The sequence below is a fragment of the Apteryx rowi genome, unplaced genomic scaffold, assembly GCF_003343035.1.
Source record: "Apteryx rowi isolate R43461 unplaced genomic scaffold, aptRow1 scaffold_1285, whole genome shotgun sequence".
In the NCBI taxonomy this organism is placed as follows: Eukaryota; Metazoa; Chordata; class Aves; order Apterygiformes; family Apterygidae; genus Apteryx; species Apteryx rowi.
The window spans coordinates 25,530-39,855 of record NW_020447514.1 but is presented as its reverse complement, the minus strand read 5'-3'; the positions used below and the strand labels follow the sequence as shown (position 1 = coordinate 39,855).

At 35.3% G+C, this 14,326-nt stretch overlaps 1 protein-coding gene across 8 annotated transcripts in view; it reads right to left on the bottom strand.

Moving 5' to 3' along the window:
* B3GLCT (beta 3-glucosyltransferase) overlaps positions 1 to 14,326 on the bottom strand; it is a 65,384-nt gene that overhangs the window by 38,910 nt on the left and 12,148 nt on the right. For 5 of the 8 annotated variants that reach the window (XM_026055975.1, XM_026055977.1, XM_026055979.1 and 2 more), the window contains 2 exons: positions 11,694 to 11,733; positions 3,239 to 3,348 (listed from right to left, as the gene is read on the bottom strand). In XM_026055975.1, coding sequence (XP_025911760.1) covers positions 3,239 to 3,348; positions 11,694 to 11,733 — 150 coding nt within the window. Of the gene's footprint in view, positions 1 to 3,238; positions 3,349 to 9,352; positions 9,497 to 11,693; positions 11,734 to 14,326 lie in introns of all 8 variants that reach the window. The other 3 variants (XM_026055980.1, XM_026055982.1, XM_026055981.1) reach the window with 3 other exon arrangements.

Here is a 14,326-nt window from a genome sequence, read left to right as displayed (position 1 = left end):
GAATAGACTGACAAAGAAACAGTATTATAAAAATGTGATGAACTATGTCCTCAGTAAAGATGTTAAGGAAGGCAAACATTTACTCAAGCAACATAATATTGAAGTCTTCTGTGCACAGTTCCATACTTGTGCTTGTACTTATTTCTTTTAAACTGATAATAATAGTTACTACAGTAATAATCCTCAATGAACTCACAAATAGGGAGCGTTTCTTCCTTTTATATGGAGGACTAATTTAAATCTGTGAAACTTCATTTCTATTATATGATACAAAACACATGATTTTGCTCAAAACAAAGTAAGCCTAATGGTACACATACTGCAAACAATAGTTAAAACAATTCTATAAAATAGAGTTCAGAACGTCACTACATCTAYTGTTCATACGGAAGCATGTGATACTCATTTTTGTTTTCCAGGATTATATGGAATCAGTCTTAAAATTATATTCTTGCATTCACATTTTTTAAACTATTAAATAAATATTACTAGGTTCCTATTTTGCTATATTTCTTCTGGTTAACATACACAGAATGTCCTTTAACCTCTAGGATTTTTAGGAAAATAAAAAACTTAGTGAATACAATGAATTGGTTTAAGGTGTTCCAAAGGAAAAAAAAAAGGCATTTAATCTACTAAACAAGTCTTCATAGAGAAATACACAGGCCTTCGTCTTCAAAATAATCTTATGATCCTAGGCAACTAAATAGCATTACTGCATCAAAAACAAGATTTCAAACAAAATCCATCATTTTTCAAAACAGTATTTTATTTGTTTTCCAATTGTAAATGYGTTAGCCAAAAAAGCAATCCTGTTGCTATATTTGTTAAGACAGAAGGAGGACAGTCAAAAATACTATAATTTCACACACTGACAGCTTCCTTATTCTTATCTTATGTTTCCTAGGAAAGCCTAGTTTGCAGAGCTTCTTAAAAGTAGAAAACTCAGAAAATTAAGAAAATTGGTAAAAACCTTAAGGAATTTTCTTCGTTGCTATGGTCTAGACATTGTTTAACGTATCTCGGTTCTGGTTAATTCTTAAGAAATATCTATGAATTACATTTTTAAGCATGAAAACAATACTGACATCTACTGGTGCCCAGAATTACAGATTAATTTCTCATTAAAAATTATTTTTAAAGTGCACAATGAAAGAAAATAAATGGACAAATTAAATGTAAAGATTCATGTAAATACAAATGTGATAGAATCCATTTCAAAGCAACACAGATATTCTACTTCAATTAAACAAAACAAATGTAGCAGCAGGTTTCCACTTTCCATTTTAAAACAGTGCAAAGCAATAACTAGTTAATGGATCCTTCTGGACTAAACATCTACTCTTTGGTTCTCTGTCAGCAGACAAGTGAACCTAATGATTCAACTGATCCAGTCCTTTGTTTCTGTACTGCAGTTATACTTTAAGATGCAATGATTTAGCTTCCTTTGCCAGAAAATAATAATTTCATATGTATTCTTTTTAATGAAAAATGTGAACTTCAAATATTGATGTGCAGGATTGCAGAGATCTTCTGTCTCCTATCAGTAATTAGTACTATTGAGTCATGCCCAGAAAAGTTTAAAATCCTACAGTGGAATTGAGATTTGACAAAAACAACAGGGACACAAAGAATAGGCTGGCTATGCTAATTTTTTTCTGTAAATTAATGACTTATCCCCTTTCCCAGATTTTGGGTATGAGAATTTTGCTTTGATTCATTTCCATCACTGCTTATCTGAATTGCCATGAATGCTGTTTAACAGGTACCACTTAATATTGAAAAGCATTACCATTTCAGTGTTTCCATAAAGGAATCTCTTTAGTTACAAAATAGACATTTTTAAAAGCCACTGCAATTTGTGCAGGACAGAGGTAGTCGCAGGTACAACTCTTTAATTACAAAAAAAGCTTTTACCTATCTCTCATAAAATGCCTATATTTCTGTCTCATTGAAAGTATTTGTATTTCCAGTTCTTGATCTTCTCACCATTCACATTATGCGACACCAACTACAGAATTCAACTAAGATCCTTATTTTTAAGGACTAAAGCCTTAATCATGTCTGCACGCATTGTATCTGAACACTTGCCTCAACTAAAAGTGCATTTAGAATATGCACTGAAAGTGCAAGATTAAAAAGTGCATTTAGAATATATTTAATTGCAATAAGTTTGATAAGCTTGGATAGGTGAAGCCTAAAACTAGGAGCCTAATCTAGCCATTCCAGTTCAGGGCCAAGATATGCATGATACTATTTATACCAAACTTATTTTTCCTTTAGAGCAAAGATTCTGGAATTGAAAAATAGGTCCAATAACCTCAGAGCTGGCTATTTCTTATCAGGGTATGCATCCCTTTCCCCACCTTTTTTTTTTATTAAAGACAAAGAAAACAAAGGATTGTTTATGTAAGTCTTAACTGTCAATGTAAGTCTCTTAAAAACCTCTTCTCTCTAAGCTAAAGCTTTATGTGAAAAATTTCATAGTAGAATATTATGTCAAAATCAGCATAACATGCTACATGTGTCACATAACATGCTGCTCCCAGATCAGCAGGGCCAACCAGCAGGGGAAAGGCAGAGTGCTCTGTCTGCAGTTGGAGGGCAGAAGCCAAAGACTCTGGAGTGGTTAGGGAGGCACTGCAACCAGGGACAGAAGGGTACAGAGGTGGGCAAGAGAGGTGTGCAAGGCCACTGCTGTAGAAAGTAGGAAATCCTGTGCTGAGATTTTTTTAATATTCATGATGCAGTCCAACTGCCACAGTGCTACAATGAAATTTTGATAAAAAGCTACATTACAGCATTTTCATTGGCTCTAACAACATAACAAAGTACTCACCTAAAAATTATTCTAAGTATTACTTAAATGATTATGTGCATTCACCTCATAAAAAAGAATCCAAACATTTTTTTAAGATATTACAGTAATTTTGGATAACTTCTTTGTAAGTATTTATTCTTCAAAGTCTTTCTTTTTATCACTTCTACATCAAATGCCATCTAAACAAAAGCAGTTGTTATACAGAAAGGAAGATAGTTTAAATTAAAATTATTTGGTGTTAAATCACTGTATACAACCAGTACATTCCCATTGAAACAGTTTTCTCATAAGTACACACAGAAGACAATTAACCAAAGGAATAAATTGGATCATAAAAAAGGCACAATAGAAAACCTTTTTAGTAAAATGCTGTAAAAACATATATAACAAGGTGCAATCTATATTATCTAAACATACCTTTCCAAGATCTGCAGCCTGTTTTAAAATACCTCTTTTTAGATCTTCTGCTCTCTTGGAATGAAAAGAATTACTTTGACTCTGGATGATAAATACAATTTCTTTTAATTCTGTGAACCAGAAAAGAAGAAGATTTAAAGACAAAAGGAGTTATTTTAAGTTTTGCTCCAAAGCTATTGAGAACATGCCAGGGAGGGATGGGGGAAATCTATTATACAGCATGCTATTTAACGACACAAACATTGCATGAAATAGTAAAAAGAGCTAATTTAACACACACAAAAAAATCCAAAGTAGTCCTTTTAAGAATTAACATGTAAAAGGCATGACATAACTATGAGATTTGCAGCAACAAAGAAATTTATGCATCCAGTAACAGTAACCACATAAGTCATATAATTTCATGAAGTTGTTTTCTAATACACCAGCACTTGTTATTACCACAACATTAAAAGCTACTGGTCATAGACCAGCATCTCACCTAACTAGGCAATGGATGATCATGAAACAAAAGAGATGTTTCCTGACTAAAGAGCTTAAAACCTCAAAGACAAGCATCAGATGGAGAGACACACGCACAGGAGAACAATGAGGTAACAGTCTTTTATACAATAGGGCAGCATCAACACCTCACATTTCCCTAATTTACCATGTTTAAGGGCATCACAGTTAAGAACTTTCAACAAGAGAGGAGACTAGGAGAAATTTAAAAGAAAATAATGAAGTAGCTTTGCAAACATTTATGGACATAAAAATGTGCTTATTAGAAAATACAAATGAGTGATGAAGGCTGTACCACAAGGAAACTGAAGATAGTCAAGTTTTCTTGATGATAATAGGTAGAATAATCCCTTAGCACTTTGAAAGCTAGGTAAAGCAGGCAGATTTGAYCCAGTGCAGAACTAGAAGACAGCAGAGGACAACAGAGGATGAGAAGGTGAAAGAAAGAGGAGAGAACCGACAACCTTTCCAAAATTCTAAGCAAGCTTGACCTAGGCTGCAAGCAGCAATCAAGGGATGAGATGAGGAGACACCACACTGTAGTTTCAGCTGTTTGGTGGCAGGGAAAGACTGAACTTCACTGACACTATGCAGAAAGCATGCAAACGAAAAGCAGGGCAGAACAACTTAGAGGTTCAAGTTATTGACTGACAAGTTAATGGCTAAAGAACAAACAGGATATTAATGATGCTGTCCAATGTACAAGGAGATAACTGGAAGACTTGTGGGAAAGTGACGGATTGAGAACTCCATTTATATCCTGGTAAAATCAAGGTGATAGCCAGATGAGGCATAAGAGATAACAGATGTTAGTTTGTTCGAGGAGGAGACAACACAGAAAAGGTAGTTTGAATTTTGGTGATGATATCACTCCAAGACAAGAGAGTGGGAAAGAGGAAGAAATCAAAGATGAAGTGTTGTGAGATTTATATAGAATGTCAAAAAACATGGAGAAGGATCAAAAGGCACACTGAAAAAATTATACAGGTACAAAAAAGGATGTAGGAGTCAAACTTCAGGAAGGCAAAACTTCAAGAACAGCATCATTAGCAACATTATGAAAGCTGACAAAGAAAATAAGGAAAGAGTAAGTACCTCTAGGAGGTCTTTCTAAGAACAGTTACTGGTATTTCTGGAAGTAACACTTTCAGTGGGGTATAGGAGATGTCAAATTGAAAAAGGTCCAGGATGAATGTTCAGTTGAGAAACTCTGAACAGTGATGGCTTACTGAAAAGCAGCCAGATTTTACAAGAGAAGTCTGGGTGAAAACGAACATCCCAAGGAGAGAGCACCTTACAGGAGGCACGTAAAGTTTCTTGTCAGACAGAACAGTGCTCCAGCACTTGTAATCTGCAGTTGCAGTGTGATATAAATTCAAACTACATGCTGCAATGTTAGTTTATAAAATGAATATTCTTGCATCATAGATCAAATCAATCTACAAGGTCCTAGTGTCACACTAAGATCCTGACCTCCAGGATAAAAATACTAACATAGCTCTACTCTAACTAGAGTAGAATGAATGAAGAACAGTGGAACAAAAAAGATAGAGAATAAATTTCCAAAGAAAGGAAAAAGGGAGTAGTGTCAAGGAAAAACCGTAGAACTGAGCACATGAAGAGTGATCGCAAGACAGTGGCAACAAAAAGAACATTAACACAAAATATCTGTGCTAAGATTACATGAAAAAAATTAAAATATTCAAGGCCTGACCATCTATTACATTGCTTTTGTTCCTCCACATAGTTTCTTGTTTGCCAATTTAGAACTATGACAGCTCAAATACAAGTTATCAGTTAAGTGTTTTTCTACTTTTACCCTGATGTTCTTTTCCCACAATTTATTAACTTATCCATCAAGACAAACTCTGAAGATGTCAAACTGTGGTAAGTTGCTGATGATAAAGTTGTGAAAACGGCATAAGCACTGACATAGATACCAGTATTGATTGCACATTGTTCTTCCACATAACATCCCTTCATGTTCTGACCCACTTGACAGATTGCTTAAAAAAACCCTGTGGAATAAAAACTTCTGAATACCAGCTATTTGTTATCTAGCAGGAAATAAATTCAGTGCAGAAATTAGCATCAATAAAGTGTAATTGTAATGAGAGCCAAAGGGCTAAATTTACATGTACAACAGTGAAAATATCCCAAGAGATAAAAAGCAAAAACTAGATTGCTTTGTATAGTTACTGTTTTATAATCAGCACACTTATAAACATCTGAATTAGACTCAGTTTCACATATGGTATATTTAACAACTGTGATATTCTGAAATAGTATACTTTCTAGAAGTAATCTAACACCTACTTTGGTGTTACTGCTTTAGTCCAATGGAAATATTTTCCTCTGGTGTAGGCACTTTAATTCATATAAAGAAATATGCACTGTATTGAAATACCCACAAAAAGTATGTATAATTTTATAACTGTTTTACTGCACACCTACATCAATTTTTTCTCAAGCTGAGAAACAGCCAACCAAGCAAAAYAGAGAATGGAGTCTTTCAGAAGATTAATACCCCAACGAGCTACTGATATACTGATACTTTATTTCTCTTGCTGTTGTCTTTTTCTTTTTCGTTTCCCTAAGACATTCTCATATCTGGAAACCACCTTCAATCTAAAATGCTCATTGATTGCAAAGATACTGCAAGGTCACACACAAAAAAAGAGYTGGGAAATAGAAAGACTGAAACTTCCCGAGCCTTATCACGACCATGTCTCATTGCTAAACAGAATGGAGCCTTAACAAACTACCAACAGTGATGTGTGTTCTAGAGAGTACACAATGACCCTATGCAAATTGGTCTTCTTTGGGATCATCGCTAAATCCATTCAAAAGATGCCAGTGGGAAAATATTGCCGTTTCAGGATATGCCTTGCAAGATAATGACCTGAGTGTTTTCTCTTTTTTTTGGCAGTTTATTCACCACAAGAAATAGTTTTAGTCAACTTTAAACTACTGAAGAGTTTATAATGAACATTTCAGGTAGGCAAAAAAAGAGGAAGAAAGCCCCAAACACTAGAGGAATATAAGATGATGATAATGTTGCCCGTTAGCCTTTCTCTTCTAGCCAGTGGTTAGAGCCTTCAACCAGGATGCGAGAAATCCAAATTCGAAGCTGTTATTCAAGGAAGGCAGGATGGACCTGACTGCAAGTCTTTGGTGTTCCAAGCAAGCATCTTAACCACCAGGCTGCAAGTAAATTCTSAGGTGGGTCTTCCCCATTCTCTCCTACTGAGCTAGATACAGAGAAGAGAAAATGACTCTCTAGCTTCCTAATCACATAACTCACCTGACACAGTGGGCACCTAGAACTATGTCTCTGACTCACTGAATATTTAAGCATTTCATTAAAAAGCATGTAGAATAGGCATCAACAGACAGAGCATTGCATGATGATTATTATACTTTCCTGGGGTATGTGTGATGCAAGTCCAAATCCTTTCCAGCAATTATACCTATGTCTCCAAAACAACTAGACCAGTAGTTAGAATGCACTGTATTAAGTAAAAGAAGGCCACTAGCATCTTCACAGCTTTGTCAAGCTTAAATCAAGCTCTTCATTTCTTTGGGACTTTTCCTAAGAAATGATGGGAAAAATTAATTTAAGACTAAATGAAATATTTGTACAACGAAAACAGGGTTTTAGTTCCAGTGAGAAAGTATACTGTCTTTTACTATTTAGTCAGACACAGCAAAACAAAACTGTAGAGGTACTCTGGTGCTGTAACTCACACACTGGTGACTCTGTGTTGATCAGAAAACTCAGCTTCCAATTTGGGTGTCTAAAAATTAAGCCATTTGCCTATTCTGTAAGTTTCCCCCCTGCTACACCAAATCTAAAAGCAACCTGAAACTCAAAATCAGGATCTTTTAGTTCTTGTATTTTGAGCAGATTACTGCAGCACAGTATAAAGCTTCCGTAGTTAAACTCAGAGAAAAGTCTTTTCTCACACTGAGATAAGAACAACAATTTCTAAATGGGTTTATATAAAGTTACTGAGATCTTTCTAGATGAAAGGCAGTGTATGCATATACATACACATACACACACAAATATACATATAATCTGAAATGTGTGTGCATACTTATTTAGCTTATATGCAATACGCATCATAATGACTGATCTGTTTATAGCCTGAGAACTGAAAGCCATTCTAACTTCACTGCCCCTGAACACAGTTTGAGTATTTATGATATTTTTATTTTCTGAATTTTACTAAACTATTTGCCTTAGGAACCTGTAAAAAACTTCAAAATTAATTTCAAATGTGCCACATTGAGTACACCTGTGTACCTTTTAAAATTAGAAATAAGAAAACAGTACACAGATGTTCTTAAATAAATTATGCATCCTTTCATAGCTTTGTAATGCATTAAATATATTGTTCACCACTTCAGAACCCCGAATGTCTTTACACTTACTTAAGAAAAAAAAGTTCCTCTCCTAAGCGTTTGCTCTGATACCAAAACAAACCTTATTTATAAATAGCAGTTGCTTACCTTACACCTTTGTAGGCGACCTGGGATCTTCAGGATGATTTTTCCATGTGCCTCATGCACATAAGATCAAATACTTGGCTGGCAGTGTCTAAACACTGCATGTTGTTCTCACCTTTCCACGCAATTTTCCTTACTAACTCCTAGACATCCTGGATAAATTGCATAATAGGCCAGGGTGGCTATTAAAAGAATACCACTGAGTAGAATACTTTTGATCCTTTCAAGATATTGCAGATATTTGCAGATCATCCTCTTTGCAAGAATCAAATCCAAGAAAAAAGTCTCAGGACTACTTTACTCTTCTTCACTCATTTAACACGTGTTAAAACAAACAAAAGACCAAAACAAACAAGACCTCACCCCACAGTCAAAAGCTAGTGAATGTTCTTGTGGTGAGAGACATATCTCTAGAGAGAACGATTCAGTCTACCTAGGATCTCAGTCACTCTCTGGAAGTGCTCCTTTCTTTCCACAGACTGCACAAGGAATCTAGGAAACCCATGCTCCCAGGTTCAGTGCTTCCTTGAGTTTCCAGAAAAGGTGGCATCATTACACACTAACCTCAATCAACGCACTGCTCATATCAGGGCCCCTGTCCACCCCTCAAAAACAGGATATAAGCTAATTCAGGGGTTATGCTGAGGCTATCCTACAAACTACAAAATTTTTTAGAGGAAGGTCACAAATCCTGCCTAACATAGCTATCCCCAGTTGTAAATGACTTTACTGATCTTAAATGCCAACATGTCATCTACTTCATTGAAACAATGATGCATATTCAAAAAACTTTCTCAATTATCTACTCGGTCTATATTCACCAACAGTGAGTTCTCCTATATTCTCAGAAATTATGGCATACCTTAAGCTAATCAGAAAGTTTTCAGCAGGAAGCCTTGCTCCAAGACTCCAACATTCATATGTTTAAACATATGAAAGATGAGCAACTGCTACACCTGACTGAAATAGTCAGTGCCTCCTCTCTTCAAGAAGAGATTTCCCTCTGTACTTCAGACACGCTAAAAGCAAAAAAACACAGCTGGCCAGCAATCATCCTGCCATTAGGGCACAAATACACCCATCATTAGGAGGTATACCCACCTGAAGACTTTTTGCCATGGCCTGGCAATGATGACCCAACATCAGTAAGTCACATCACTATGATCTTTTGGCTGGACTGTAATGCAACATATCCACACAGGGAGCTCTTCGCACACCAGCTAATGTAGAATGCTACATCACATTCTGGGAAGACAAAGCTATGATGAGTTCATGAAGCCAAACTTCACTACACTTGTCCTCCARGGGCTAGGAAATAGAAATTTTGATTCTTGTCTTCAAAGGAAAAGAAAGGCTAGGCTAAGGACACTTAAAAGATCTCTTAAATCTCTGAAATGAAGACTACGGACAACAACTTTGCTTCCTTGGCACAAAGGTGCAGCTTATTTATAAAGGAGACAGAATTTGTATAAACGCCTGAAAAAGAAGAATGAAAAAATCACAGAAACTAAGCACCATCAAGAACTTCATCATTTTCCATTTCAAGTGCTGGCTTGTTTTTCTTTGATTTTACCCTCCTCATAGAAATGCTTGACAATGTGCATATTAAAAAGAATTAAAAAAAAAAAAAGAGAGATAGAACACTTCATCAAGGTAAGGTAGGCTTTCCATTAAAACGGATAAGAGAACATAAAAAAAGACCTATTGGGTCAGACCAATGATTCATCTAGCCCAGCATCTTCTCTTTGACAGCTGCAATAGGAAACATTATTTAGGGAGATCACGAGACCTTCACTTTCTGCACTGCTCCTTGTACTCCACCAACATCTACAACTATTATATTAGGAATGCTAGAAGATACACCGCTGCCTATTTCTTTTAACATACATTTATGGACTAGTCCATGGACATATCCAATCCTCTTTTGAACCTGCTGGTACAGTCTAATTCCACAACCTCCTGTTGCAGGAAGTACCTGAATTTCATTATCTGCTGCACAATGTACTTTCATTTGTCTGCTTTAAATTAATCTCCTACTAAAACAAATAGATGACAGATACCAGTTACATCACTAACGTAACATTGTAATGTTCCTAAATATAATATTCCTAAGTAATGAGATTATATTAAAACCTATAAAAACAGCACTGGCAAAAGTCAAAAAAAGTTGTCTGCAAATAAACATCTAGGTGTTCTATGAAGTGAGGCAAAACAGGTCTGCTGGGAGTGATAACAGCAGCAACCAGCACCTAGCTCTGCTAAGAGATTCCACAGAAATAAATGAAAGAGCACAGAGAAAGAGGAAACGGACTTTGTTTGACACTGCAAAAAGATGATGAACCAGGAAACAGAGTATTAAAGCTTCTATAAAAAAGGTCCTGATCTCTCAATGGTAGAATTGGAGATTACTGGGACAAGGGATTTAAATATTTTCCACGAGAGTGGTTATCTGTGCTAGGGACAGAGCTTGCAACTAAGTCAAAATAAAATAACAGATCTTCTCAGTACCATTAAAAGTTCCATTAGCAACTCCAGTAAAAGTATATTAAGTGTTCCTGGTATTGGGCTTTGATACCAGAGTGAACTTACAACTACTCAGAAGCTACTGCAACAGAAACATGGTCAGGCTGGCTCCTTTCAAAACAAGCAGATCTAAGTGCTTGGGGTTAGAAGAGTCAGAAGTACCCTAACAGTCCACATTTCTTTAAAACTCAGGTAAGAACTGATTTAGTGTAGTAGGGGCAGCACAAGGTTTCACTGAAGATATTGGAAGATCTYATTTCAGATCTGTGAACTGTTTGCTGAAAGGACAGTAGACCTGCACTCAAATTTTATTAGAAAAAATTCCTGCAACCCTTTGAGGCAGAATCTTGCAGTATTTTTATTCTCATAACTTATCTCACATGTCCGGTGAAAATTTATTTTATCGACCAGTATCCTACTAATGTTTGACATATTTTTAAAATACTTCTTTCCAGTTATTACAAGTCTCCTGCACCATGAGAGCCTATCAGAATGGCAGCATTCAGTATTATATTAAACCTTTACAAGAACTGCTACTAAGTATCATGAAATTTGATTAAAAACATCATGTACTACAAAAAGCAATACCTCAGTGTCATAATGCAAAAGTGCACGTTTTCAGAAAAAACACCTAACTACAAGAACTACAAATACAAATGAAAATCAAGAAGTTTCAGTTTGATCAAAATATATGAGCAAGGAAAAAAATATGTATTTAGGAAGCAGCAATTAACTAACAATACTGTTGAGCATTTAGGCACCATTTACAGACTCATTTTTCATAGAGTAACTGAATTTTACACATAGAAGTGAAAACGAATACAGATTATGCAGGACCAGCACAGAAAAAAAAATCTTGCAGTGTATAAACCTCAGTACTGGCTTAGTAAAGGTTTGCACACAAAAATTTTGTACTTACCTCTGTTTATTTTACCCATTGTTCCGCTTTTTTCAGACTTCTAGAAGAAAGCGGGGAAAAGCAAAATTAGGATGCAGGCAAAACCTCAAATATTTTTATAGAGAGATCCAGAGAGTGAAAACATTTACTAGCTTGTAAATGGATATAATAAAGGTTTTAACTCAAGGACTAATAACAAAACAAAAACAAAATAAAAGAGTAAGATGTTTTTCATCAAGAAGGAAGGATTTTCTACATGCTTGCATACTATTACCTAGATAATATATTAAAAGAATATGAAAAAATATGACAGTGCTTTTTCATGACTCAATTTATACTGRAGCTTTTCAAGTTAATACTAGCAATTTCTTTTTCTTTTTCTTTCTTTCTTTTTTTTTTTTTTAAGTCTCCTTTTTGATCAGAGCACAAAGTTTGGAATAAGGAACTCCATAAAACACACCCATTTGGGGGTATTAAAAAAAAAAAAAAAAAAAAAACGGACAGACATTCATATCTGATCAACTATCAAGCACCTATTGAAACATGATTCTTAAAAAAAGCCCCCAAAGCAATTTATATCAAGACAAATAAATGTGAAAAGGTTGTTGTACATACCTAAGWAAATCCCAGTAAAGTCATGTTATTATATACATTTGTGATGGAATTTTAACAGAGTGCTTAGGAACAGACAACAGTGACATTACATTTGCATCATTACCCAGGAAACCAAGATACAGATTCTAAAAATATCTCAGGAGTGTATTCAACTGCTTCTGAGTAACAGAGGCTGGCTGGAAAAGCCTGTTTAAGAACTGCTGACTGGTGGAGAGATTGGACTGGAGAACYACCTTTGCACTTCCTACAAAAACTGTGGCAAGGAAAGCAGAGCCTGTATTTATTTGAACAATTTCTCCTTGGTAATAGCACCTCAGTGCCTTGGATCCTCCATATGTAAAATCACAGTAATATTTACTAATTGCACAGAGATGTTGTAAGATTTATCTTGGTTCAAGTGTTTTGAGACCTTCAGATAAAAATAGCATACTTAGTGCTCCTAAGTAATAATTTTATATACTTATTCTACATTCATGACTTAATTTCTATTTATAAGCACTCTTACTCTCCCCATTTCTCAAATACTATATCCATTTAATCCTATTAGACCTACTTGCATCTTTCCCTCTGTCCAGGTCTGACTTTTATACTGAAATGCATAATCAGAGTGGAAACTACAAGCATGTAGTACTCTATGAACAGACCAATAACTAAGGCAATGTACWAACTGATGTAATTTTCCCAAATCACTTTCCAGAAATGACACCTAAATGCAGAAGAAAACACCCTAAAATTAGTTCCCTCAGCAACAGTTTCAACAATGAAATTCAGGCTAAAGCAACCTGGAAGACTGGCCACCTCTGACAGTCAAGAGGTGACCTCACTACACAAGTCTGATGCACTTTTTATTCTAAAACTAAATGTAACTGTCCAAATCCTTGTCCCTGTGTTCAAATGAGATGCTTATTCTAGATAGCAATCTTCATATCCAAATGATTCAAGCAACCACTACTTTGTTAACATTAAAATAGCTAAATATACATTTAAAAAACCAAATGCATCGTAGACACCAAATGTAACTGAAAAGGTATCCATCTAATGCCATAGGCACCCTTAATACTTTATTGACATGGTAAAATAACTAGACTTTAATGTTGACTTGAGCAGATCCGTAGAAATCACTTGTACAATCCTCTCAGTTGCAGATCTATTTAATCTAGCAAGCACTTCCTCACAAATCAGGAAGAAAGTCCTTGCACATAAACACAAACAAAATCAGATACTCAGTTCCCTTTGCAATTCATGACACTGTTTTAAACGCATGGCTCTCCAACCTCGTTAGCCCTCTGCAAAATGTTTTCAGAATGACTGTTGTGTCAGTGCTTATGACCCTTTTTTGCTGACTGAGTGARCAAAGTTTAAAAAAAAGTCTTTAAAGACTTAAGTTATCTTGATGACTATACACAGTACTGTCAAATCACAGCATAAGATTTACCACGTTCTAAATTAACCTATATCCATGTTGAGATTATCTTTCCATGCAGACAAGTTATGTGCTTTGTGGAATACACAGTATAACAGGTCATACTTGACAACTACTTAACAAAAACAAACAAACAAAAAGACAACTGTTTACAATTATTGCCTGTTCCATTTCTGTTACACACATGCACAAAAAGGGATTTCAGCCTGAAGAGTTCTAGGAGGCACCTCTGACTTCATCCAAGAGAAGCTTTTGAAACTATAAAATAATAGGACAGCTTTCATAAGATATATCCTATATAAGAGTGATGAAATTAAACATTTATGCTGGATTGAAACAGTACTGGAATTTGACAAACAGCTRTTTAGAAGTAATGAAAACAGGATGATGTATCCTCCGGTCTGCCAGATAAACTATAGAAGACCAGGAGTTTGAATAGGGATTTTTGTTAATTTATGAAAATTGGTGCAAGTACAGTAGTCATCAACAACAACTATTAAGAAACACATACCTTGGACCATACTTTCTATTACATTTGATGTGAGATGACCAGATCTAAGCGGCTTTTATAGATTCTGCTGTTGACTAATTGTAGTATTTTTGCTTGATTTTACTC